General features: G+C 36.4%; 1 protein-coding gene across 4 annotated transcripts in view; it reads left to right on the top strand.

Moving 5' to 3' along the window:
- Positions 1-27,982, top strand: part of SLC25A21 (solute carrier family 25 member 21) — a 251,830-nt gene that overhangs the window by 203,476 nt on the left and 20,372 nt on the right. For all 4 annotated transcript variants that reach the window (XM_082761252.1, XM_082761253.1, XM_082761251.1 and 1 more), the window contains 3 exons: positions 18,196-18,262; positions 24,403-24,462; positions 26,290-26,397. In XM_082761252.1, coding sequence (XP_082617378.1) covers positions 18,196-18,262; positions 24,403-24,462; positions 26,290-26,397 — 235 coding nt within the window. The remainder of the gene's footprint in view (positions 1-18,195; positions 18,263-24,402; positions 24,463-26,289; positions 26,398-27,982) is intronic.

Here is a 27,982-nt window from a genome sequence, read left to right as displayed (position 1 = left end):
CTATGGTCTTACTGATAACAGTCTTACCAATTCTCTGTCATCTTCTCTTTAATAAGCCATTTTGTCATGTTGCTTTTCTATATTTTACACTCCACTTTATGCCAGAATCCCTGCCAGTGACCAGGAAAGTATCTCCAAACACTGGGCCCTGTCTCCACAAGCCTTCCAGCTGCCCTGACTCCTGTGCTCTCTGCTATGCCTGCCCAGGTGGTAGCTGCAGCAGCTGGGATTTACCCTATTTGTCTCCAACATCTCTGGCTATTGAGTTCTGGTTTCACCCACATTTGGAATAAACTAGCACTGCCACCAAAGAGGCAATAATCCCTTTCCCAGTTGCTCTGTCCTGTCTGCACACTATCCCTTCTTTTCAGATGGCAAAAAGTCTGTGTCCCTCCCTATGTGATGAGGCAAAGAGGGGGAACCCTTCTGGATTACCACCAGTTTTGTTGTGTGTGTGTGGTTTTTTGTTTGTTTGCTTGTTTGTTTGTTTGTTTTGTTTGTTTGTTTGTTTTAATGCACAGTTGAATATTAGCCCAATCATTTTTCCAGTATGAGACTTCATATGGGCTAAAGTACATTTGTGGTATCCAGTTATCCTGCCCAATTATCTTGGCAGGGTGAATTTTCTGCCTGCCAAGCAGATGACAGAATTCAGAATTTCACTGATGTGAAACTAATACTCTAACATTTGCTGAAATATTATCAGTTAAAGTCTTTTCTTTTTTGTCTTTTTTTTTTTTTTTTTTTTTCCTCAAGGTTAGTTTGGGAATGCTTCAAAGACATTGTTATCTCTGGAATCAAATTTGTAATTCAGTCCAGCCCTTAGTATTTCTGAGTCAAGGAGGGAACAATAATTAAAAGTGGGAAGAGTTTCAGTTAAATAAAAACAAGGAAGTCACATACAGAAAGTTGAAGTTAAAATAAGCATTTACAGTCAGTATTGTGATTTCTTCCTGGTGAATATTTAATGAAACTGGCAAGTGAGTCAATTAACACGAACACTGGTGGGACAGCAAATTAGAACAGGTATTTGTTGTAAATTATACCCAATTACAAGGTCATCATAAAACTAATTGCCTTTTCATGTAGCCAAATACAAAGTCACGGGGTAATAACAATTCATATTGTATTTGTTACACCAATAATGTAAAGGGCTTTGTCTTGGGAAGCAGTAATACCAAAAGAATTAGTAGTTAAAGATAATTGCATGAACATGAGCTTATAAGACTGTAGTTTGGCAAAAGGGATCATTCAATCTTAAAGTATAAAAAACTGCTGTGTGCAACTAAGGAATACTAAGGACATATTGCCTCTGTCCATGACTTTGGTAAGACAATTGATACAGTACTGAACACTTCAAAGAAAATGTGATGACACTGAATTAAATGATACTGAATTGAATCAACACTTCAAAGAAAATATAGAGATGCTGTAGAAATTTGAGAGCACCCAAAAACAGCCATGGGAGGAAAATGAGCCTTGTGTCATAAAGTTCAAGGGGTTAAGTTTTTCTGGTGGTGAAAGAGAATAGTGAGAACTTACTTGATTGTTCTGTATTTTTCACCTATGGAAATTTTTTTCTGGCACCTATGAAGTCGAGGTTTTTAGACTCATGCCAACCACAGTATCTGCTCATCACAACCAGTACCTGGGAATCTGATCTTTAACAATTCAGCCTTCAAATGCAGTTTCCTCTGAATGTAAAACAAACACTGGAACAATCAACTAGAGGGGTTTTTCTTGGGCACTTTTGCTGGAGGAATATTATCTGAGTTTTTGCAGATATTATTTAATGTAGTTTCCAGATGAAAATGTCTATCATTAAAATGATAGATCCTAAAGGATTCATTCTGAATTTCTCCTCTAGTCTCTTAACTTCTTGAATGAAGCTATGAGAACAGGAAATCTTGCACTGCCCTGAACTTACTATAACACTTGTAGGTTTGCATTATAGTAATGATGGTACTTACATCATGCTTCAGAGCTTCTGCAAGTCACTATCAGGGATCAAGAGGGATTATTTGTTCTTAATGCACAAATGACTATATGCGTGATAGGGAGTTTTTTTTCCTTCCTTTTAAGCAAGATTGGATACAGATGAAGAAGTGATAGCAAAGATTTGTCCTTTGAGGTGAAAAGGAAATCATTTTGGGGAGTATGATTTGTCTTTGAAGGTTCAGAGTCTTACCTATTTACTGTTCATGGGTGAGGAATTTCTGCCTCAGTCTGGGACTATCAAAAATTCCTTGTTCCAGGCATCCTCTCTGTCTCTTTCTGTCTGTTCCACCTAGCCTGCTGCTCAGATTCTCTACTTTCAAGATCAATGTTGTCTTTAACCTGTATGAGAACAAATATAGCAAGTGAAATGTCTTTTAATCCCCACTGAAAATATGATCAGTCAGCCTGAACAGAATTTCAAACCATAAATATTCATTGTTACTCATCCATCACAAATTTGACATTTCAGCTTCTTTTGCTCTTGTCCTGTCATCTTCACATATATTTCTTTCTTTTGGAAGACTTCAATTTCAGAAGAAGAATTCTACTGTTCCCAGCCACCTTGCATTTCCTTTTTTGAATTCCTCTCTCCACTCTTCAGTGATCTGGCATACAGTGTGGTCATACTGATAAGCATATTAGCACAAATGACTGAGAAAGACTATGGTATAGAGATGGAAACAAGCAGCTGGGGAAAGCTGTGTTGGGAAGATGAAGGTATTTCTTAAAGCAGATACACTGTTGAAGAGAACCTGCCCTATAACAAGCAGTTACTAAATGGAGCTATTAAATGTGTTCTAAATATTTCTAACCCTGTATCTAGTCATAGATCCTCCTTCCTGTGTTAGGCATCCTTATGCTCTTCCTTCCACACTGCTCTGTCCACATACATGGGTTGTCCAGATTATTGCTCTTTATCATTTTCATTATCCATCCTGGCACACTACTTTATGTTTTTGTTTTTGTTTTTGTTTTTTTCTCCTGTAAAATCACTTAAAGTCTCATCTGAGGCTGAAAAACCCCTGTAGGCTAACTCACTGCAGTCCCAGCCTCATTGCCTTCAATATCCTTGCTATAGTTCTTAAGAATTTAGGGTTTAATTCAGTTTAGGATTTAGACTGAGATATAAATGAAGTCTTACCCTGTCCAATGATTCACTTTGCCAGTCTAAGCACATACAACAAGAACTACTTGACTCAGCAAATTACAAATTTAGTCATCTGGTGGTCAGTGATGCGTTATGCTACTGGAAAGAAAGCTGGTGTTAGGATATTCTTTTTTCTTTTTCCTTCTACTTTTTTTTTTTTTTTTTTTTTTTTCCCCAAAGGAAAGTGTTGGATCAAATCCAGGCAACATTGATTTAAATGTAGCAGGTCGGCAGAAATATTTCAGGGTCTGGGGAGTAAGAGACTATTTCTTCCAGGGCACTCATTCTCACAAGCCTTTCTTTGTAACAAGTAATAGTTTCCTACCATCATTTTAAAGCAAGTAAATGAATCTTATTTTATGCTATAATGTCATTAGAAGAATTTTAACACAAAAGTTGATTGCACACAAATGGCGGACATGATAATGCTAAAATTTTTAATCTTTATTTTTACCTTAGAAGATAAAAATCATGATTACTATGTCTAGTCCTTCACTGAGAGAATCTATTGCTAAGTTTTCCTCTTATTCTCTTCAGCTCTTGTAGCCTACGTGTTATTTGCAGTTCTCAAAATTTTCAGTGACAGTGGGCCAGTCCACTGAATCAGTCCATCCAGTTACAAGAAAATGTTTCCAAATGCTGTGTGTTCTGAAAACATGAAAACTGAGGAATCAGTGTTTTCTTTAATAACTGATGAAAATAAAATGTTAGTGATTAGAATCTGTGTGGTTTTACTTGATTTGGATGTATCCCACAGAAGTTTAAAAAAAAAAATTGCCAAAAGATAATCCATTACTGGTGGGTTATTTCCTGGACACTGACATGTGAAAGATCCAAGAACATTCTGCAGCTCCTCACAATTCTGTATGTGTGGAACTGTGCACAGCTACAGATGTTTCCACTGCTGCAGAATTCACTAAAATCTGCCAGAGAATTTGGCCCAGATGTGCTATAGAATTACAATGACCCTAGTAATAGTGAAACTTTAAGCAGCAAAAGCAGCAAACACCAGATGTCCAGTAAAATGGTTAAAACCGAGATCCAAAGCATTTTTTTTACCACATCATCACAAACAAGTATGGAGTGAATAAGCTGAAAATCTCAAGTAATACTTCATTATTCGTCATCTCTAAGCTGATTTTATTTGCTTGACTTGTTGTGATGTAGTGCTGTTTAAGTATAACGTCTTGTAGGAAGGCTGCATTCCCTTAAATAATTTTGAAAAATGAATTAATTAGATAGGTATCTACATTAAACTTAATACAAAGCTGTAGTTTTCTCCTTACCTCCTTTCTGTACTCATTTTACCTTGGAAAGTGATTCTGCCTGCGTGTGTGCTGTGCTGGCTTAGCCGCAGACAGGATAAATGAACTGCTGCTATTGCCAGCTATTGTAGTTCTGCTTTAGCTCAAATGGTAGCAGGCTCGAGCTGCAGTACCAGGGCTCTGTGCACTGCTACATTCTGAGTCTGTATGTGGAGTGAATGTACTTTTGCTACAAATTACAGGTGTTCATTACATTATGAGGCACTGCTTTATGCTTTGTGGTTTCTGAGGAGTCCACATGCAGGGCAGACCCCAGAGACAATGGAAAGCATTACATTTCTCTTTCCACTCTCTATTGGTTATTTATGATTTCTTGTATCCTCAAGAGTAAGTTTTATACACTCATTATCAGAATGTACCTTTAGACATTTTTAAGTATCTCTAAACAACAACAACAACAAAAAGTTTCTGTTATAAATCCTGAATCAAAATGTACAATGTTTTTCACGTAAGACTGGTTGTATTTATTAGTGGTGTGTGTGTGTATATAAATGCTTGGGGCAATAGACATATGTCAGTATTCATAAGCCAAATTCATTGAAGTGTTTTTGCTTAATCCTTGAATGTAGCAGTAGTATGCTCTGCATTGTCTCTGAATAATTTATGGTACCAACATTTTTTTATTTTTTGGGGGGGAACTAAGATCATGGGCTTCATAGATAAAAACTGAAGAAAAGTAGGGAGATGGAGCCACAGGTATAAAAAGCTGCAGGGGTCTTGAATACTTAGAGAAGAAGTAAGGACTATGTAGTCTTTGAAAGAAAAGAAGTAGTTATGTTTTCTAACTTCACATAAATCTTCTTTACAAAAGATGTGGTATAAATTCTATTAAAACTCAGAGGACTAGTTTGACTTTGACTTCAGTAGGAGTTGAATCATTGAAGAAGAGTCTATAGCTTTGTTACTATTACTCACTTTTACCCACGAAAGTGTAGAAATTTGCTTACTAAACAGTGTTCTTCCCAGGAAGAAAAGCTTATCTTAAACCAACTAGTGCATCATGGCACAAAGAAAGTTAAGTTGAACTGCTTTAAGAAATACTGTTTCTCAGGAATTCATGATTTCTCTTACTTCTGAAGTTATGCAGCTATCTAAATAATTTTCAGCTAGTTTCAGGTGATGTCCTTGTGTGAATTTTATAACCCAAGGGAGAACACAAGGCTGTTATAAACGCTATTGAGTTTTTGTACTGTACTGTCATTTTTACACAGTTTCAGTACAACTCATAAATCTTTCAGGCTTCTTTCTTGAACTGCAGGCACATTTTATTAAAGCTCACTGACACTTGCAGGCCTTTCAGCATTATTAATTAACAACAAAGCACAACCCATAGAAGGATCTGTTGTGTTGCATATTGTTTGCATTTGATGTCTTTTAACCTGGTATTACCTCCAGACCCCCAGAGCTCATGACCCCTTCAAACACCTGCTCCTTCAGCATCACCTGCAGCTACAGCAGCAAGCATTGCAGCTTCAGCTCTCTGCCCACCCTTGCCTTGCAAATCTGTTCATAGCAGACTATTTTCTTCAGCAGCAGTTTGCCAAGTGAAGGTTTGCAATGAAACTGGTGTTATGGCTGCTTGTTACCCCAGTCAAAACAAGATAAATGTGTTCTTGTGTCCTGTCTAGTTTTACTGTCTGTAGGGATGGTTTTCACATGTCTCTCTCTGTACAGCACCAGGTGATCATTTAGTGAACTGTTGTTTATACTCACTTTGTAATGGTCTCTGATGATGGTGAACCAGGAAGAAGTGTGATTGCAAATTGCAGTTACACTTACAGACTGTGAGATCATGGCAAACCATACTGCTGGCTGTAAAGGTGCAGTGATAATCTCTGGCTAATGTAGCTGACTCCTAAACACTCAGAGCTGATTGCTGAGCAAGCCTAATGGCATGCTTGTGAGCTATGCAAGGAAAAAAAAAAAATCTCCTTGTCAAATACAGAGAAAATTAGAGATCTATAAGAAAAGCAAGTTTGATTTAAATTTACTTTTTCTGAGATATATAAAGGTATTATGGTATTATGACCATTTCAAGTTATATAATACAGAAAAGTTATACTAAAAAAAATCATGCTATGTGCTGTAAAATAACATGTGTTGCTTTTACTTGGATTGCTGTGTGAAACATTTTGTTCATTTGTAAAGTGAAATACTCTGCATGCTTTTAAAAATAATTTGGGAGAAAGGATTGGTTTGTTTTGTTTATTCAATGCCAAAGTGGCAAAATTTATTTTCTGAAGAGTTCAAGTTGAGAAGGGTACTGGATCAGAAGAATATATTGAGAAAAAGAAAACATTTCAAAAGAGATGTTCAAGTTAAACCTGCTGAGGCAGGTATGCTGCTCAAAGAACAACTTGCAAGTTGTTTTTTTGTGTGTTTTTTTTTTGTTTGTTTGTTTGTTTTGTTTTGTGGTTTTTTTTTGTTTTTTTTGTTTTGTTTTTTTTTTGATTCAGTAGTAGCTGCCACATCACCAAGACACAGACTCCATTACTTTAAAAAAAAAAAAAAAAAAGTGTCAAGGTTCTTTATAGATGTCTATGTTGTAGATGAAGAGACTATTGACAGGTGAGGCATGACTACAGAAAACAGGAGTAGATCACTAAATAATAATATTAATTAGGACAACAACTTCTACATAATTCTTCCCTTCACACATTTGTCTTTCCTGTAGATCTGGTCTTAGAAGGTGTTTATATATCTGCACCACAATCTTCTAGCAGGTTTTTCATTGGTAACCACACTGAAGTATAACACTGGTCTAAAGCCTTGCAAAATCTTTCTATTCATTCAGCAGTCACCTTTGGTTGGATTTCTTTGGTAAATCTTTGCTAAGTCTTCTTCATTTCTCAGTCATTTAAACTTACCTCATCTGTCATTCGCTTTGAGAGACTCAGAGTGAAGGTTAGTTACCTCTCCAGACAAAGTAATAACATGGCATTATGGTGTTTTATCTTAAAAACAGTGTGAGAAGTACGAGAGGAATGTCATCACAGCACAGGAGGTATTGAAAGTAGAATCAGTTTGGAAGCATTTGTGCAGATTGGCTGAAAAGGGAGCTTTCATGTTCAGAATGTATTGTGCTAAAAAATGAAAATAAATTTATTTCTATTAACTGTCAACTCTATTTGTTCTTAGATCAGAATAACATTGAGGAAAAGGTATTAATCCATACGGTATTTTTAGGGCGTTTGCACATGGTGCATGAACAATAGGAGGTATCCTTTTGGGCATGGTTCCAGCATCCATGACAGTCAGTGTATAATGAAGGCCTTCATGTGACGGAGTTTTCTTAAACAGTGTAGCCCAGGCTGGAACAAAGGATCAGGGCTGGGTTTCACACCAGCTGCACCACACCAGCTCTCCGTGATGGCATCCTGGATGTGGAGGAAATGATCCATGGCACTGGCCCAATACCTGGCACTAACTGCAACAACTTTCTGCCTTTTTTGAGGAGCAATTTTCTTACTCCCACGTAATAAAATTCTTTCTAATAACTTTCTTAATGAAAAAGTCTGTCAGTGATTTCCCTCATAACGATTAACTCCTCCTGAGTGAAGAGAGGCTTATGACACAACCCGGTTTCAGTGACACAGAGGTACTTTGTCCTTTGGCGGGTAGCTGCCATGCATGTGAGTTTCCCCATGCATCTGTATAATAACACACTTCACTCCCAAAGTACATCTATGCACCACCACTGTCTGTCAGATGGAAATCCAATTGCCAGGAAGTGTATGTATTTGTGATGCTTTTCACTACCTTAGTGGTGCTACAAATACCTCACACTTTGATCTCTGTACATATAAGACTGTCTCATTCTACTGGTGCAACTATCAACAGCATTCCTTTTACAAAATCATGAATCTTTTATGATTTCCTGCTAGAGGTACTGAAAAGGGAGTAAGAAAAATACACTGAAGGTCAAGATACTAAAAGATGGAATTAAATTAATTATTATGTGCATGTATATATTTAATTATACCTTTTTCTTTTTAATGCTAAAAAAAAATCTGCCTTGAGACTTTCTTGAGAAACAGTAATAATATGTAAGTTTTTTAGTCTGTTAAAAACATTATAAAACTACTAGTGTAGTTTTTACTTTTGACTTCAGAAGATCAATATGTTTATGAATCCAAATTACTGCAGACAAAATTTTGCACCTGCAGTTATAGTTGCCTGCAGTTCAGTTTATTTAAGTATCTGCATCACTGATTGCATCTATAAATTAAAAGCATCTAAGTAACCTAAATTACAAGCACAAATAATTGCAGGTGCAAAACCCATGCACAGACAAAATGATCTCTGAAAGTTGGTTCTCTAAATCTCATTGGAAGTTATTCAGTGTATTGTGAAGCTAGAGTCCTCCTGGGAGAGTCACTAATCTATATAATGACACTGAAAGCCTCTTAAATCTCATATTTAGCCAGCAGATGGGAAAGAATACATGTAGTCATGTAACTCCCTGGAGATTACACATGTGGATGTTGAAGAGCATAACTTATTCCAGTGAAGTTTAGCGTTAACTTGCAATCAAAAATTTCCTTCCTGAGACACATTCTTTCTGATGAAATTAAACTGTTGTACTTTTATTGAGTCACTACTGATCTAAGTAGGACACACTCTCAGAGCAAGTACAGAAAATTTTGCTAATCTCATGAATTTTCCTTTAATGAGTCATAGCATCAGTTTAACACAGACAAATGCTGTCAGTCTCTTCCAGAAAACTCATCTAGTTATCCTGTCAACTATTTATTTTATTTTATTTTATTTTATTTTATTTTATTTTATTTTATTTTATTTTATTTTATTTTATTGTCAGAAATAGCACAGAGCTACAAAGTGTGTTTTTATCTGGTATCATAACTAAAAGTGAATCATTTTCTTGCATTCTTTACCTTCAATAGACATATGTATTGAGCTACTTTAAAACTGTGACTGCTTCCTGTAGTACCAGTAACAGTAGTACTGTTAGCAAAAGGGGGGGAAGTTAAATTCTCTTCTAGTATTTGAACAACTAAAACTACTGAACAAATGAAACATTCTGCCAGTTCTGACAATCCAAAATGCAATGAAGAATTTTTCTGTTTCAGAAGCTCTAGGCAAAGCTGTTTTGGCATGTCTGTAGCTTATTTCTATTGCAAACAAAGGGGCAGTTACAGGGAAAGTCTTTTGGAAAAGAAAATGCTGTCAGTCATAAGAAATGAGACATGTAGACCCATTCTGCAGCCTAGCAATTTTGTAAGAACCTAGACCATCTGCCAGTGATAATAACACTTCCATTTGCAGCGATTTCAGCGGGAATTGCATCAAACAGACCATGGGTAAAATTACAGAATCACAGAATCACAGAATTGAAGAGGTTGGAAGGGACCTCGAAAGATCATCGGGTCCAACCCCTCTACCAAAGCAGGTTCCTTAGAGCAGGCTGCCCAGGGAGGCATCCAGATGGGCCTTAAATATCTCCAGAGAAGGAGACTGACTCCACAACCTCCCTGGGCAGTCTGTTCCAGTGCTCTGTCACCCTCACCGTGAAGAAGTTCTTTCACATGTTGGTGCAGAGCTTCCTGTGCTCTATCTTGTGGCCATTACTCCTTGTCCCATCCCCACAAACCACTGAAAAGTGGTTGGCCAAATCCCTCTGTCTCCCACACCTCAGGTATTTATACACATTGATGAGATCCCCTCTCAGTCTTCTTTTCTCCAGGCTGAACAGACCCAGGTCTCTCAGCCTTTCCTCATAAGGAAGATGCTCCAGGCCCCGTATCATCTTTGTGGCCCTCCACTGGACTCTTTCCAGGAGATCCCTGTCTTTTTTGTACCGGGGAACACAGAACAGGACACAGTACTCCAGGTGAGGCCTGACCAGGGCAGAGCGGAGGGGGAGGATCACCTCCCTTGACCTGCTGGCCACACTCCTTTTAATGCACACCAGGATCCCATTGGCCCTCTTGGCCATGAGGGCACACTGCTGGCTCACGGTCAACCTGTTGTCCACCAGGACCCCCAGGTCCTTCTCCTCAGAGCTTCTCTCCAGCAGGTTATCCCCCAGCCTGTACTGATACATGTGGTTTTTCCTTCCCAGGTGCAGGACTCTACACTTGCTCTTATTAAACCTCCTTTGGTTTCTTCCTACCCATCTCTCCAGCCGGTCCTGGTCTCGCTGAATGGCAGCACAGCCTTCTGGCGTGTCAGCCACTCCTCCCAGCTTTGTGTCATCAGCGTACTTGCTCAGGGCAGACACTATTCCCTCTTCAAGGTCAACGATGAAGATGTTGAACAAGACTGGACCCAGCACCAACCCTTGGGGAACACTGCTATTCACAGATCTCCAGCCAGACTCTGTGGCACCGATCACCACCCTATGATCACCCTACAATCACCACCAATGATCTTTCATTCATTGGTGATGGGGGCCGGAATGCAAAAGTGTTAAGAAAGAAGAGGCAAAAGTGACACAAAGCCCCACAGGGTGTGCTTTGCTGCTAGGGGACTGCAGAAGCAGAAATGAGCAGTGCTTGTTGCAGCTGGCAGGGTCCTGCCTCTCCACCACGCAGCAGTCACCATCATCCCATATGGCCCAATTCCTCCCTTGGCAGCAGTGGTCAGTCCAGCTTTACAGCTCCAGGCACTTGCATTGCACTCTCCCCAGCAAAATGTGTCCCACAAACAGCTGTTGCCTGCTTTGCCAACACAGACAGCTGCTCCAGCATCAGGCCACCAGGCTCAGCTGCTGATGGGTGCTGGTAAATGGCTATACCAGCTGAGGACTCAGCCTAGAGGCATGCCAGGGTGTGGTTGTCTGAATGACTGACCTACTCTGAACAGCTTATGGCAGTCGTTTCTTTAATTAAGCACATTTTCAATTAGTTGTTGTATCTGAAATAGATTTGAGTACTTAGATGTTTAAAAATCCAGATAAATTTTACTTAAGTGCATCTACTTAAGCAATACAGGATAATAATGTACACTTAATTTATAATCATATTCAAAACAAAAAGTCAGAACAAAATGTTTTTGTTTTTGGTTTTTCACACATGGAAAACTGTTGAGGCTATGTTGTCCATTACATTGCAGGGCTTTAACTTTAAACTTCACCTTCCTAGGTGTTTCTTTTTTTAAATGCTTAGGTAGAGTGAAACCCAGAAAGCATACAGGAATAAGTAGTATGGAGGGCAATCATTTGAATAGTGAGAAATTCTAACAAAGATCCCTTTTTCTACTCCCGCTTTTTGCTGCCATAGACACGAGAAAGGAAGGGGAAGGTATCGTCTTTCCCTCTCTTGAGGGATTTATATTTAGGTGTGTCCTGTAACTCATTTAAATTCAGAGTGTAGACTAGAAAGCCAAAAATTAGCAAGGATTTTGAACAAGAGATTGAGAGGTGATTAAAAGTCATGGAAGAAAGACTCATTTCTCAGTAAGAATAACAAAGTCACATGGATGATGGATCATAATAACTTCATAATCTGACCCACATGCAGTAAATATGGTGATGACTGTCATTTTAAATAAGTGAGGTAGGTTGATGTTGATTATTAATCCGTTCCTTAGCCAGTCTGATTGTTTCTGAGCCAGCTCCTCCACTGTTTAGTATTTTTCTGAAGTATCTTAAGAGTACCTTTCACTGATGGTCTCTTCCTTTTTAGCCAGTCACATTTCATACTCCACGTTGCCTTAACTTATTTGAGGGATTTCTTTCCTGAGTCAGTGTACTTCTAGTATCCTTATAGCTGGACTTTTCGTCTTCTTTTAACATATAGTATAACATAAGTGTTACTGCAGCCCCATGGTAACATATAATTCTGTATTACTTTTACTTGCTGTGAAAAAAAAAAAAATGTTTTCCTTAATTCCCATGTGTTTTAGCCAATGGTGATCTAGATAAATGAGAGTTCAGTGAAGAAAAAAAATAAATATGACGTGAAAATAAGTACCTAGTATTTAGTGCTGATGTCTAAAATGGCAGGTATCTGTATAAGAGGCATAGATACAGAAATATATTTGCATAATAGAAATTCAGAAGCTAACTTGGATAAGTATGTCATTAATAGCTTTCTCTGAGGTTCCTGTAGTGACATGTGTTTAACATTTGCAGTAGGATAATATACATAACATACTTCACAAGAAGAAAAAAAAAAAAAAAAATTGGATAGCAACAGAGTGTTGAAACCTGGTTTTCTATGAATGTTTCCAACCTTTAATATCTTTTAAAGTATGCCCAGCTCCGTGCCTATTCCTGCTGAATGACACCCAGATTTCCCTACAGCATACCTCTTCAGATGGGCAAACAGTTGTAGGCATAGCGATTAGGATGAACTACATGTGTGACAATTGGCTAGTAGGTTGCTGCTCTCAAAATAAATAGCTAAATTGTTTGTCCATTTTTCGCAGCAGGAAGTACTAATTTGTGTCTGTTTTCACTAAGCACTTGATAGTTTTCCTCTAACTTCTGGGAATTTAAAATCTTTGAAATCTCCTGCTAGGTCATCATAAAATTACTTCACACTACTAGCATATAATAAAGTCATATTGGCCCATTTTCAGTTGTTTTACCTTGTGATAGTAATAAATTCACATAATGTTACATACCACAAGTATCTTTCCTTGGTATAAATAAAATTTTAAGCAAATTTTGTTACATTCAGGTATGTGTTCTGATTTTTTATTTTTTTTTAAGAATATCCAGCCTTCTGCCAAGCATGTCTTCAAAATTCCTTCCCTTTGTTGAAAGAAAAATTCTTGTAAAAACAGAAAGTTGTGCATTCCAATTAATATAACTGACATGATCATGAAACCTAGGTCTTTTATTTATACTTGGGATAATGCAGAGGTAATGAAAGTAGAATTGGATCTAAGAGGTATTTTGTTTCAATTATAAAACAATGTGGGTAAGGGACTTAGATTTGACAGCAACAGGAGAAAAGCAATATTGTGTTCATGCATTCAATCAGCTTTATTAGATCCTTAAAGGAAAAATTATGTGAAAGAGAGGAAGAAAACAACAAACTAAGCAAGATCCCAATTTCAGCATAATTTGAAGAAAATAACTGATTTGGGTTGGTCGTCTTGCCAGGCTGAATGACTCAAGGCTTCCAAACAAGAAATGGAAACCAGAAGGATAGCAAAAGCCTGAAAGAACAAATTGAGAAGATATGATTGACTGTAATGTTTCAAAATCAACTGCTGCAAAGATGAGTTTGGGCTGTTGCCCAGAATACAATTGAATGGTGATGTTCATTTAGACCCTTATTGCTGAAACAAAATAAGATGTAGCTGTGTTTCTGTTAGAGATTTACTTGTTCTTTCCAATGTTTCTAGCTAGGGATATGATGTCACATCCTCTCTCTTCTATCACGTGCTGCAGTGATTGCTGCTGCTGTTCCATAATTTTTCTGAACACCGGTTTTCTGTAGGAAGGCCTGAATCCAGGTGATAATATCTTTCAAATGTGAAATGTCATCACCATTCATTAGTTGACTTTGAAAAATGTTATACACTCTGTGCTAACTCAGTGTTATTGACCAAGGAAAAAAGAAGTATTATTGACCAAGGTAAAAAGAAGTATAAATCTTTGTGTGTAGTATGTACTTTCTGGCTGACATGAGAACCATTTAAGTTTCTGTTATCATCATGCTAGATTTGAAAAATAAATACATGTAAATAGCTAATTCTGCAAAATTTCAAATAAATAAGTCCTTAATGGGCATGATTTTTAAAGCATTATTTGGAAAAGCTGAGGGCAGCTGCTCCACCTCAGGAAGAGAATTTTCTATATGAATTTGTGCTTAATGCAAAAGTTTATTCAGTTGACAAGATGTGGTGATGAGAAGAGATTGTGTTTTAGTTGCTTATTCCTTTCATCTCAGTAACTTTTCTTTGTAACCTTTTTTTCCACTCTTATTTCAAGTGAGGTAAAAAAAAGAAAGGGAAAGAAAAAAAAAAGAAAGAAAAAAAAAGCCACATTTCATAATTAAATACTGAACTAGTCTTTACCATGTTTACTGAATTACATATTGCATATACGTATGTATATCCTCAAAGTTTTCATGTGTTTTTAGATTTCTAAACTTAATGTGTTCCATAGGAATAGACCTTAACTCCTTCCTGTCTGTTTTTCACAGTGAAATATGCCTCCACAGAAGAAAAGAGAAGTAAAGCAGTGAAACTCAGTTGTAGGGTCAGCTGCTGAGCTCTGCACATTCTCCTCACTCACAGTGGAGGTTCTTCTAAGAGAACATTGTTGTGCTGGCCTTGCAGCAGATCAGCTTTCACATAACATGCACAGTGATATCTTTGCACATGTATCTTTGGGTCAGGGTGGCCAACCTGGTGAGGGCTTTAAACCAGGGAAAACAGGTGAGGGTGAGAGCTACCAGCAGACTTGCAACAGAGCAATGGATGGAGCTGACAAGCAAAGGGCCTGGGGTGATGGGAACCAAGAGGGACACAAAATCAACAGATCAGGGTTTAAGCTATTACCTCAAGCAAAAGAGCATTTTCATTTAAGCAAGGACATACCTGCAAGGCACTATTATGAGCATAAATAAATAGCACAGACCCTGACCCTTTCTGGGACATCAGCATTCCAGGTTCCCTGAAGTGCTAGCTCTCTCAAGCGTTAAGAGTGCTGCCAGCAGGTGAAGGGAGGTGATCCTTCACCTCCACTCCGCTCTGGTGAGGTTGCACCTGGAGTACTCTGATCGGTTCTGGGCTTCCCAATACATGAAGAGATATGAATTTAGTGGAGAAAGTCTAGCAATGGCCACAGAGATGATTATGGGACTGGAGCATCTTTTATATGAGGAAAGTCTGAGAGAGTTGGGACTGATAAACCTGGAGAAGAGGAGGGTTGGGGGGATCCCATCAATATCTCTAAATACCTGAAGGGAGGGTGCAAAGAAGATGGAGCTAGGCTCTTTTCAGTAGTGCCCAGTAGCAGGACAAGAGGCAATAGGCACACAGTAGGTTCTGTCTGAACATCAAGCAGGATTTCTTTATTGTCAAGGTGATGGAGTACTGGCACAGGTTGCCCACAGAGGTTGTGGAGTTTCCTTAGAAATATTCAAAACCTGACTACACATGGTCCTGGGCAACCTGCTCTAGGGAGCCCTGCTTGAGCAGGGGGCTGGACTGGATGACCTCCATAGGTCTCTGCCAACCTCAGTCATTCTGTGACTCTGAGATTCAGGAGCAATGGATAATTGTTGTACTTTCAGTTCCCATTTCTCTAGAATTTTCAAACAACCCACAGCCTAGCCAGATGATCATCTGAATTGCTGCTATTTCAACACCAAATATGATAGAATGTTGTTACTTTTAGACAGAATTATCTGCCTCCCAAGACTGCTGAAATGGCAGATCTGTTGCTTTATTCCTGCTATATCCTTCTGCTTCACATTTTCTCTGGAGTTTCCCTAAGACCTTCAGAGATCACGGGAATGTTACATTTATATATTCAATAACTGCATATATTTCAGTATATATGAAGGCTACACTAAAAAAGCAACCTGTACTACTGTCTAGGTAATGACGCAGTGGGATTCTAGAACTAACAGAGTTGTTACACTGCATATTCCTCTGCTTATTCATCTTTTAGTAATGAGAAAATCTGGATGAAGTTCAGGTCTCACTTCTCTGTAGCGAAAGCTACACTTATAAGTAGAGCAGTGGAGTATGTTTCATTTTCCATTTCCAATCATGCTGGAGTACTAGAAATTCTAAACAGGATGCCTGTTGTAGATATGCTTACAGAGTTTTAGATTGAGCTGAAAGGAAGAAAGTGTTTATAGGGATCTGTGTTCTTGTTGCTGATCCTACTTGGACCTCAATTTCAGTTTGAACTCACATTAAACTGTATGAATCACTTGTGTAAAGTCATTCAATATTTCAATAGCTTGCTGAATCAGCAAGCGTAAACTGAATATGTATGAACTGTTAAAGATTAAGCATGGATCCACTGTATCTATATCACTATATCAATATCTGTGGATACGTATATCTATCTGTATGGTTATATCTATATCTACATCTGTAGGGGTACATATGGTTATAGATATATGTACATAGTTAAGTATCTATATATAGTTATGTTCCTAAGTTGAGGCTTGGGGGAAATTCAAACATCTAACTCCTTGACTGAATTCCTGAAATCTCTTATCCAAGGGCTTTCAGTATTCTTGTCATGAAACCATCATTGTATAAAATGTTCAACATTTCTTTTCAGCATGGACTGGAATCTGTACGTTGCTCACTTCAGAGGAAGGTTAAATGATATTCCCACTCTGGAAAGTCTTAAAAAGCCTAAATATTTTATTTACATGGGAGCAGCTTAGGAAGAGGACTTCAAAGAAATGTTAGAAGAAAGGTGAAAAAGATGATAGAGAATTTGTGTTTTTTTTTATAGTCAGGTGGGGAGCATAAACTTAATCAGTTTCTTTTGATGTTCACAGGACAACTATAGGAGATTCTGTTGTGCTTACTCTTCTACACCCTGTAAAATTATTCCACATAATAGACTTTTATAAAACTGAATCTCAACCTTTAAATATTTCAAAAGGATAAAAACTTTGCTTTAAAAAGTGATTTTGTCTATAGAAAGTTTACTTCTTACAGGGAAGAAAAATATGAGCTCTGAAGATGATAAGTTTTAAGATATACCTGTGTTGGCTGGCAAGGTACTTTCTTGCTCATCGCATCAGACATCATTCTGAGCTAAGCACTACCTAGGCGATGTGGAGGCCTAGCAAACAGAACTACATCTGCTCTTAGCTGTGGTTCTTAAGAACTACCTGATGTTTAGACATTTCCAGTACCCAACCTTATGTGTCCACGCTGGTCTTGTAAGCAGAACTCAGGCTGTCTTCAAATACCATGTGTCCTTGTAGCAAGACATAAAATTATATTAAAGTATTATATATTATTATATATAAAATGTTTATATGTAATTATATATATGACATATATATATATTTATATATATATATATTTATATATATATTATATATAAACTTTAGATACTCCAATGCAAAGTGACACAACAAGTTGATCTTTAGCTTCAGACCAACTCCAAAAGACTGCAGCTATTATAAACTGAAAGTGTACCTCAGCAAGATACTGCCTGAATGTTTTTTCCAAGACAAATTACATGTATTCTGTTATGTTTCTGTGAACAGCTAATTTGTGTTTAAAATTAAGTTGTCATACAAAGGTTATTTCATATATTTTCAAGCATATGTAAAACTAAATTTTAAAAGATGCCTTAACCTAGTATCTGAGATGAGCATGCAGGTTTTGTATGTAACTTACTGGTCGCAGTTTTTTTTTCCCAAAACAGTATGTCATGACTTCAATTTTAAATATCATTGCAACGTTAAGAAAATTAATACAATTAAATAATACTTCCTTTTCATTTTCAAATGAAATAAATAATACTTCCTTTTCAAAATTGTTCTTCTTTTTTTCAATATAGTTACTTGTTTACTCAGGAAAAATGGACTGAATTTTTACTTATTCATTACTTTATTTTGATTGTCTTCTCACCAGCACATGATAGAATAGGTAAAACATTATTTAGCAGGCAAGCAAGCAAAGAGCATCACTATTATTTGTATGCTTAAAAATGTTAAAATGTTAGTTGCTTTACATAAAAGTGAAAATAGAATTGGTAGTATGGCAATGAACTGTTATTTATCCATACAAAAATATTTTCCTTTTTTTCTTCAATAGATTGCTTGGCTTCTACAAGGGAATACTCCCTCCCATCTTAGCTGAGACACCCAAAAGGGCAGTGAAGGTAAAATAATAATAATAATAAGAAGAATAAGAATAAGAATAAGAATAAGAATAATAAGAATAATAAGAATAATAAGAATAATAATATAAACATACTTCCCCTTTTAAAGTAGAGAGAGTGTCAGCTCTAAAATATTTTATTTCTCCTACACTGATTCTCCTACGCTTTAGATTCTTAAGCTTTGGCAAATTGATTCTCTGATTTTTACAAGGAGGAAACTTTCCTGTTGAACAGCACAATAAAAACTGTTCTTGATTAAGAAGTGTAATATAGAGCTTTAAAATTCTAGGCTATATTTGCTAGGCTATAAATATATAAACTGTTACTGAAAAACAAATTGTAATTACAAATTGCAATCAAACTTTGCAATAAGCAATGTTTATAACAGAGTACTAGTACTTCAGATTTTAGCCTCATAATTACCTCTAATATCGACATTTTGTTTTATTGGAAATGCCTGCCAACTTACCAAACAATTAATACTCAGAATAGCTTAATAAATGAAGCCTTTAAAGAAGGCACTCCTGGTAAGCACTTACTAAGTAACTTGAAGTAGTAGGTTTGAAGTGCTGTCTGGAGTTTTCTGGTACTCAAAAGAACACTGCTCCATACTCTTGCTTTCTTACATATTGAATATATTAGTGGGTACAACTTTCTAGCATGCAAAGAATTTTTTATTCCAGCTCTCTTACACTTGAACTGGATGCTAGCCTATAACAGTGTATTCAACATCAAATGTTGATCTGATTTTCTTTATTATCCTCTATTTCAACTTCTGGAACATTATTTTAGTAACACTCCTAGGCAAAGAATATCAATACACCAATTTTTTCAATTATGAAATGCAACCCTTTTTTTTAGTGCTACTAAATAAACATTTCACCTTACAGTTCGAAATCTGCCAAAGCATCCATGGTGTTATGAATGAAAGTTTGTCTTTTACTTCAGAACTTTGAAGTTTTCTATAGTTGCAACAAATATGTCTTAAAGCAGTTACTGTACAGAATGTCTTGATCTTTTTTTTTTTTTTTTTTTTTTTTTTTTTTTTTTGTGTGTGTGTGTGTGTGTGTGTCTTTCTAAAAAGACTGCATATGATCCTGGGCCTTAGCCTGCAATTAATCATTCATGTTCCAATTCCTTTACGGAGGAATAATATTTGTATTAAGTGCCAGGATGTGACCTTGTAATAGAATCCTAAAGGAGTTCTGCTAATGTCATCTTGTTTGCATTAGCATATAGATGCCAACGATATGTGTCACCTATCTCAAAATTATTTAGTACAACTAAGCAAACTGAATTTCTATTTAATAGCAAAATGGCAGTGAAGAATAAATGGATGATATTTAAAAGCTTCCTAATTTGTTCTCTTCAGACTGTAATGTCTTCTTTTTCTCTTCGTTGCATTTCAGTTGGAACAGCTCAAAGTCCATCTGATCATGTATTTTAGATTCCAGCATATTTGTAGTTAAAATACAACCCCAACTTTGATTTCTCTCCTACCATCTTGAGTCTTTCAAAAATCATGAGTCACTTTTACTCATGTTGATTAAGTTGGTTTAAACCCCACAATATTCAATATGACTGTTGAATCATAAAAACATTTAAGTTGAGAGATCTCTGTGGGTCATCTGGTGAACGTCCTGCCCAAAGCATGGCTGACTTCAGGTTAGAGTATGTTGCTCAGGTACCTTGTCTAGCTGAGTTCTGAAGATCTTCAAGGATATAGCCTCTCTTTGCTCCTGCTCTAGTGCTTAAATGCTCTCACTGTGAAGATTTTTGCTATATATCCTACCCAAATTTCCTCTGTTTCAACTTTGCCTATTGCCTCTTGTGCTTTTGTAGTGGTCCTCTGCGAAGTTTCTGTCTTTGTCTTCTCTGTAACGCTGCTTCGTATGGTGGAAGGCAGAAATTAGATCCCCTTAGCCTTCATATCATCAGGATAAACAAATTCATTTCTCTCAGCCTCCTTTTATACTTCATAAGCTCATGACTTCTTAGTGGGATGCTTTCTACTTAGTTCTTGAACATTTACATTAGGACCCAGTATTTTTTCTGAAATCTTGAGAATCAGATTTAAATGCTAAACATGCTTTCAAATAAATCATTGAATTCTTTAATTCTTTACACTTTTATTTTAAATTTTATAGTGTTCCAAAGACACAAACAGGACTTCACTTTATCTTGAGATATTGGCTATATTTTACATTACAATGGTTCAGTGAAAGGATAGGGCATTATAGTTAAGTGATTTTAAGTTCCTGGATACTGAAGCTATTTAATGTCAGGTGTTATCTGCCAGCACAATTTCTAACATCCAAAGTGGAATTTAAATCTATGCTTAGGCCTGAAGAGAATTCAGCTTGGCTAAAATTTCCACTAACCTTCTTTGGATATGAATGTGAAACAACACTGGAAAGTCACTGCTTTCTTTGGTTATTCTCCACCTTTTATTCTTCTAATGGTTTTCCTCATTTTAACAGGCCCAAATATGCGTCTTGTCTGCTGCCAACCTGACTAGTGAGATTTAGGGTCATGGAGAACTACATCAATGACTATGGCATTGAGGTCTAAGGGAAAAGAAAAAAAAAAAAGTAGAGAGGCAATTTCTCAGACTTGGTTTGTAATGAACTCTTTTGAAAACTTCTAGATAAAGTGTCTTTTATACCTCATGAAAGCGTACAGAGAAGGGGCAAGGCAGATTTTGTATTAAGAAATTTAGTTTTGCTACTGGAATATTGTATTTACATGGCATGGTTATTTGATAATGAATATAAATCTGATAAAATGAAGTTACTTAGCCACAGTTATTCAGCTTTAATGCTAAGTGTTGAAGATACAGGTTCAGTTTTAGGCAAGTAGGTTCTCATGTATATATTGCTTTTTTTTTTTCTATATTTCCCTTCTAAAAAAAGAAAGCTGGTATTTCTGGAAAATGAAAAGTCAAAGTTTATAACTTTATGTTAGACTGAACTTGGAGGAAAGTGATGATGCCAATACAATGGTTAACAGATGAACTTTTGGGGCAAATTTATATTGTTCGTGCATTCCCAGACATCTTGTTTCAAGCATATATTTTTACCTTAGAGTTATTGAGACATCTGGTAAGTAGTCTGACTGTTCTCTGAGTATTAAAGTGTATCTTTGCCAGATGGACAATATTGGTTATTCTATACACAAAAGCATGTTTTAAATACATTTATTGTGGGATTTTTTTTTTGCACAAAGCTGTTAACTTAATAAAACTGTAGAGAAAAAGACAAATTACTCTGTTTTTAAAAACAATTTTGGCATACATATATAATATAAACCCATATGATAAAGTTGGATACTTTTGGCAAAATTGTATGTATACTGGCCACTTGTATACCCAGCAACATCTATATTGATCCTTTTATTTATCTGTTTTCTTTTTAAAAATTATATGAGGCATAGTTACTATTATCTCATTATTTTATTTATGACTCTAGGAAAGTATTGATTTTTAAGGTAAAAATTTTAAGACCAAAAAATTGGTAGGTAATGTATTTCTGCCTTTATTACAACCATTTTACTGATCTGTGACACTATGGAAAACATTAAGGAATACCAGAAATTCCATTAAAGGTTAGGAGGGTAACAATGAGTAGAAAGATGCTGGACAGAGAATAAAGCAAACTTTGCCTCAATAAGAAATGAATTTCATTTAGAGAAGTAATTCACCTACCTACAACTGACACTTTCCAAAGATTTCCTTTTACCTATAAGCAAAAACAAAACTGAAAAAATATTACACATTATGGAAGAAGGAATACCTCATTATATTTTAGTTATCCAAGATGTATCTACAGTCTAAGTAACACTTCTATCTTTTATTATTGTTGCCAAGGCCAGTACAATGATTTTAAACATATTTGCAAGATGTTTGCAAGATTTGTGTTCAATCTCTACACAGGGCAATTGCAATCTAGGCTCTGGTTCTAGGGCCTTTTCTGCAAAATTTTACATAATACTTATTGATTATAAAAAAGTGTATATCCACTGGCCAGAGTATTAGTCCTTCAAGTTTCAGGATTTAACATCTTAATTTTACATTATAGAAGTGTAATACACATTCCCTCCTTTTGTAAATATGGTGTTGTTATCAACTCATTAACATCTATTTCTCTGCTGGTTTTGGCAAGATTCTAGTGACTTTCCAGATGAACCAGACCTTGACTGAAGAACCTTACTGAATTAGCCATAGGACAGGGTTATAAACAAGCTAAAATGTCAATTTAGTGCTCATTCTATTTCTTTTGGTTTATGGAAAGGATGTTTTGTTCTGATAGGTTTGTGATAACTGAGCCTGAGGGACTGAGGATGTCTTCTTTGGATGAGACCCAGCATAGGTCTTTCTGATTTGCCCAAAAAATCTATTCCCTTATGTTTCTTAAGATTCCCACATCTCTGTTGGCCTCATTTCCTATTGCCTTTTTCTCATAGTGAAACAGTATGTTATATTCATGCTAGCTGATATGTGAGTGTTCATGGTCTCATAGACGGGAGTGAAATGCACAGACTTTCAGTGGATCCCACCTTCACTGTTCACAGTTTCTTCAAACTTCACAGTTTCCTCTAAACTAACAAAGTGGTACAGATTAGCTTTGGAAAGTAGCCAAGAAAGTAAGAGATTTTAGTTATTTATTTTTGCTATATAGGGATGAGACAGCTCTTGCTCCAGTAAATATCCACATGTGTTTATGCAGTCCTGGTGAAGCTGTGGCATGTTTTTGTTGTTCAGTCATGTAACACTGGACATGCCATGTAAAAGCCACTTCCCTTTTGCACACAAAATAGTGAATACTGGATAGATAGACAGGAGTCACAAGTAGGGAGCTTTAGTTCCAGGCCTCACAGTGTTCCTCCTGTGAAAATTACATGAAATAACACTTCGAGTATCTAGTTTTCCCTGGAACTCAAATATCTACTCTAACCCACAAGATTTTCTGCTATCCTCATTCATCATGCTCTAGCCTCCTTTTCACTGCCCTCAGAACTATCTTATGTGCCATCAGCCTGAAGTGCTTTTACAGTGGTCTCATACATATTTGCTGAATATGAATTAGAAATAAGATGGGCTTCAGGGTGTCTTGGTGTTCATGGGAGCGCTGGACTAGAGAGGATCTCTTAGGTCAACAAGTCTAGTCTGCTGCTGCTCTATGTTTACCTTTCAGAAATTTATCAAACTCTCTCTAAAAAGTAATTAAGAACCCTCCTATTGGAAGATTGTTTTAAGACCCCACTTCTTTGCCTGTGAGAATGTTTCATCTTATGTCTAGCCACAATCCACTTATGAGTACTTTATACCCATTTATACCCACTTTTTGTTACATCTCTCTCTCCTTTCCTTGTTTTTCATTCCCTTGCAGCTTCCTTTTTTGCTAGACTAAACATGACAAACATTTTTTCTCTTTCAGTCTTCATTCTTAAAAAAAACTTAAGTTCTCCTTAGGATCCTGGCAACCGTGTTTTCAGTATGCTGTAGTCTGAGTTCTCTTTTTTTTTAGCAAGGGTGGCCAGGATTGTATTTGAGAGGACAATTCTGCTTTGGTTTTGAGAAAAGCCTTCCCCCTCCCCCCCCCCCCAAAAAAAAAAAAAAGTATTCTGAAAATTAATGGATTTGAAAGTGAAACGCTATAAAAATCTACAGACTTTCTGTCTTCACAATCTGCAATTACATTTTTCTCATTAAAAATGTGAAGATGATTGCAATATATTAAATATGAGGGTGATTTCTGGTGGCAAATAATAGTATCTGCTACTACACTACTACATTTATACAAGTGTATGAAAATTAGATGTTAGAGGAAAAATAATAAATTGGAAACAAGAACTATATGTTGTAAGTGAACTCTTACATAAAACCTTAATTGCATTTATGCTGCTGTTGTGCACAATATACTAATAAAATCAGTTCTGAAGCCTATTCTACTATTGCACATCAAACACTGCTACAGAGAGCATGAAAAAAAAAAAAAAAAGTAGCTTACGTTTCTTTGCAGAACTTCATGTGGCTACTCAAGATATGAGGTAGTGGAACTTCCCTGTAGTTTGGTTTTATTAATTTGTATAATTAACTCATTTTTTTTTCCCATGCAGTCTCAATCTAATTTTCTTTACAGTTTTTCACCTTTGAACAATACAAGAAGCTATTAGCATATGCATCATTACCACCAGGACTGGTATGTATGGATGCAACACTTCATGTTCTGATTTAATATTTATATTCTGAACAGTCCCATCTGTTTCTTCCCATATTAGAAGCAGCCCAAAAAATAAAGGGGTCTGGTCAACCAAATCACAGTTTCTCAGAACAGACTTGTCCCTTGAAAACACTGATAACATAATCTGCCAAAATGATAGTTACATTAATTTTTATATCAAATGCCTTAATAATAATGTCATAAATAAATGTCTTAACATTGTCAAAGTGTTATTGACAGTCACCATAGAAGAGTCTGTATGCAGCTTGTCATTTTTCAGTCTTGCAAAATAAAAAGTTGAACATTGTCAATATTTTTTTATTCATGTGATAATATCTCTTCCTTAGATGTAAATATAATGCTATTCTGCAGAAAGTGGAAAGAACAAAGATTAGAGTCCTGTGGTACAACATCACCTTTTTTGGGGTAAAATATGCTGGAAACTTGTAAATATGCCATAGGTGACCAAAAGCTGCTCCAATTCATCGAGCAGATGCAGCAGCCACCAGACTTCCCAGCATTCTTGTGTGTTATTTGGTGCAATACTTGGAGGCATTTTTGCCTCTGAGTTAGCCATGGTAGTGAGGGAAAAGATGATTGAGAGGGATTCTGGTCTAAGCTACACGGAATGATTCTAGGTGATTCAACAGAGCTCTCATCAAGATAACTTCTGCTGTTGAAAGACAGATGCATACATTAGTATCAGCTTCCTTATGGCTTCCTGCTGGTTGATGGTAAAAGGGATAGGTTATGTTCCCATCCTACATTGGAAAAATAGATCTGCTGGTAACATGGCAGTACAGCTGGAGGCAAAGGCACTATGGCTGGAGCTTGCTGCTACCCTTCTAATTTACAGGTACATTCTGTACCTGAGCTCTCAATATTCCCAAGTCAAAACTCTCTGTATCGAATAAGTTATTTGTCTAAGTATTGTTTTTTCCTTACCATTCGTTTCCTTGAATTTCAGCAAATACGCTTATTGCATTGTGGACCTGGGACTCTTTACAGCCCCTAGAAAGTTTAGAGACAATAAAATGAGGCAATAAGTATGTAAAGTGGTCACAAAAGTTAGCCCTTCTGAATTTTCTTAATTGACCTGAATATCTAAACTATTTTTCTCTTACAAAGAAATTATTGTATTTATAAATGCTGTTTCCTGATGGAAAGCAAAGTACTGAATATCAACATTTCTATGGCTGTAATGTACCATCAGCTTTTAAGTACACGGAGTTAATTCATCCTTGTAGAGAATGTCGACATCTCCATATGTGCCACTTATTCCCATATAAACCTTTTCAGGTTAGATATTTACTTAGGAGGAATTTTCTTCTCCTTATGCAATTTGCTTAAGTACTGCATTATTTGAATTTCTTACATTTCCTTATTTATTTTTTTTTAAGTTAATGTGTTAATGTTATACACTTAAAGCTCTGTGCAGTTTTATTTTTTTCTGGTACTGCATAACTGCATTCATGCTTTTACTCAGACTCCACCCAAAGTTAACATGAGGGCAATGCTTTTTCATGTTTTCATTATAAATCAATACCACAGTTTTTCTTTTAGCTCAAAAGAGAGTTCATTGACAGTGCTATGACATTTCATTTTGTTTTTTTTCTTGGAATGTGGTTTATGGCTATTGTCATATTGTCTTCATGAACTGTCAGCATCTAATCAAGGGCTAGTGTTTTTTAGTAGTAGTACTGTCACATTACTGAAATCTCTCATTGTATCATTCAGTTTCATAATCTGATACATGGGAAATTTTACTACTTGATTTTTACATATTGACTGATTTAACTTCCCTAGGCATTTGCAGTTGCTGGCTTGGGATCTGGATTAACAGAGGCAGTTGTGGTTAACCCCTTTGAAGTAGTAAAGGTTACCTTACAGACCAATCGGAATGCCTTCACAGAGGTATGAGAATTGCTCCACTTTTGTTTTTGCTTTATTAAGTGTAATGCACTTCAAAGTTCATATTTAGACTGGGATATCTATACTATAGTGGGTTGATGCAAATGATTTTGCCATAAGGTTAACAGAAATGGAAAAAGGGAGGAGACTCAGTAGATGATGCTGCCAGATATGCATCAAGATGCATAGCATATTGTCAGCATTTCCACTGTAGATATCCTGTGCCTGCAGTACACTTCCTTCCCTCCAGAGCAGCCAGTGGGGCAGCACTGTGAGGAATTCTTATCCAGAAGTACAGTTCTGAGACCCTTGTACACATTTACTCTGGCAGGCTCCACACTTCAAGTGAGCACAGAAGATTGCCATAAGACACCAAGAACCTATGCCCTAGGCATGTCTTTTATATTAAAAATGTAACTGGTAGGTTTTATAGGCTTGGATGAATTTATTTGTGATATAAATCTTTACATTTCTAGACACCAAATGGGAAATAGTTATATAATAAAGCATGGTGATAATTGAGAGCCTTATTTCTACTCAGAGTTTTATTATTGAAATGTTGTTTTGCTCAAAGTCAATGTGTAAAACTGACTTTGTCCATGGTTTTGGTTACTGATGAATGGGGAAAAAGATTAAACTGGTAAAGAATGATTCATCAGACTCAAGTGTGCAAGAACACTTGCACGCTTGTACAAGAATGCAACAGTTTCAATTATTTTTAATGCAGAAAATGTTCCAGGCAAAAGTTAAGGTAGGCAGTCACACAGTTCCTTCCTTTTTTTTCTCAGTGAATAAGACTAACAAATGACAAATCATCTCTTTCAAAATCTTCTGAGAAATCAGCTGTACCTATTATGGTAAAAGTGCTAAGTCACATAAGCCTGAAAATGTTGGATGGATCCCTGGTGAGGCACAAGTTTTCCATATTCTTCTTTTAAGCTTTGTCAGAGCTAATACTTGTATGCCTTGTATCACTCATCTCACAAACTGAACCCTTTTGGGGGATGCACAGGATATATCAACTTGCCATTTACATAAGCTGTTTGGGTCGTGCTCTTCAGGGACACTTTGGCAAAATATTGCTGCTAATTTCCAAATGTCATAAAGCAGTTGGCACTGACTGTAACTCCTTCAGAGAAGCATTCTCCTTGAGAATAAATTTTAAAGTATTTGGTAAATTTCTGTTATATTTTAAATGCATGCAAAAGAGATATCAGGTTGCTTTAAGTCTCCAGCCTAGACATTTTTTAATCAGCAACAGCAGAACTACTGAAACAAAGAGCTAATACTGTACAAGAGTAAAATGGTTAGGATCCTGCAAGGAGAGAGACAAAGCAGGAGAAAGCCGTGCATGAGATGATTTCTTTCTCAGTAAGGTGGTATGAAAATTATGGACTACTACTCTTTCAGCCTGTTTGCTCCTCAGTAAAACAGGTAGATATTCTTGATCTTTCTGTCTCATGGTTGTGAAGAAGCAAATAATATCTTTTAAAAATCTCTGGTTTTGGATACAAAGAAACCGGTATTATGAGAAAACTAGTTCCTGTAAAGTTGCAAGAGATTGATATATCCTTTCTCTTCATACATT

The sequence above is a fragment of the Aythya marila genome, assembly GCF_965140915.1.
Source record: "Aythya marila genome assembly, chromosome: 5".
NCBI classification, from domain to species: domain Eukaryota; kingdom Metazoa; phylum Chordata; class Aves; order Anseriformes; family Anatidae; genus Aythya; species Aythya marila.
The sequence above is the reverse complement of the archived record's forward strand: the minus strand, read 5'-3'. Positions and strand labels throughout refer to the sequence as shown.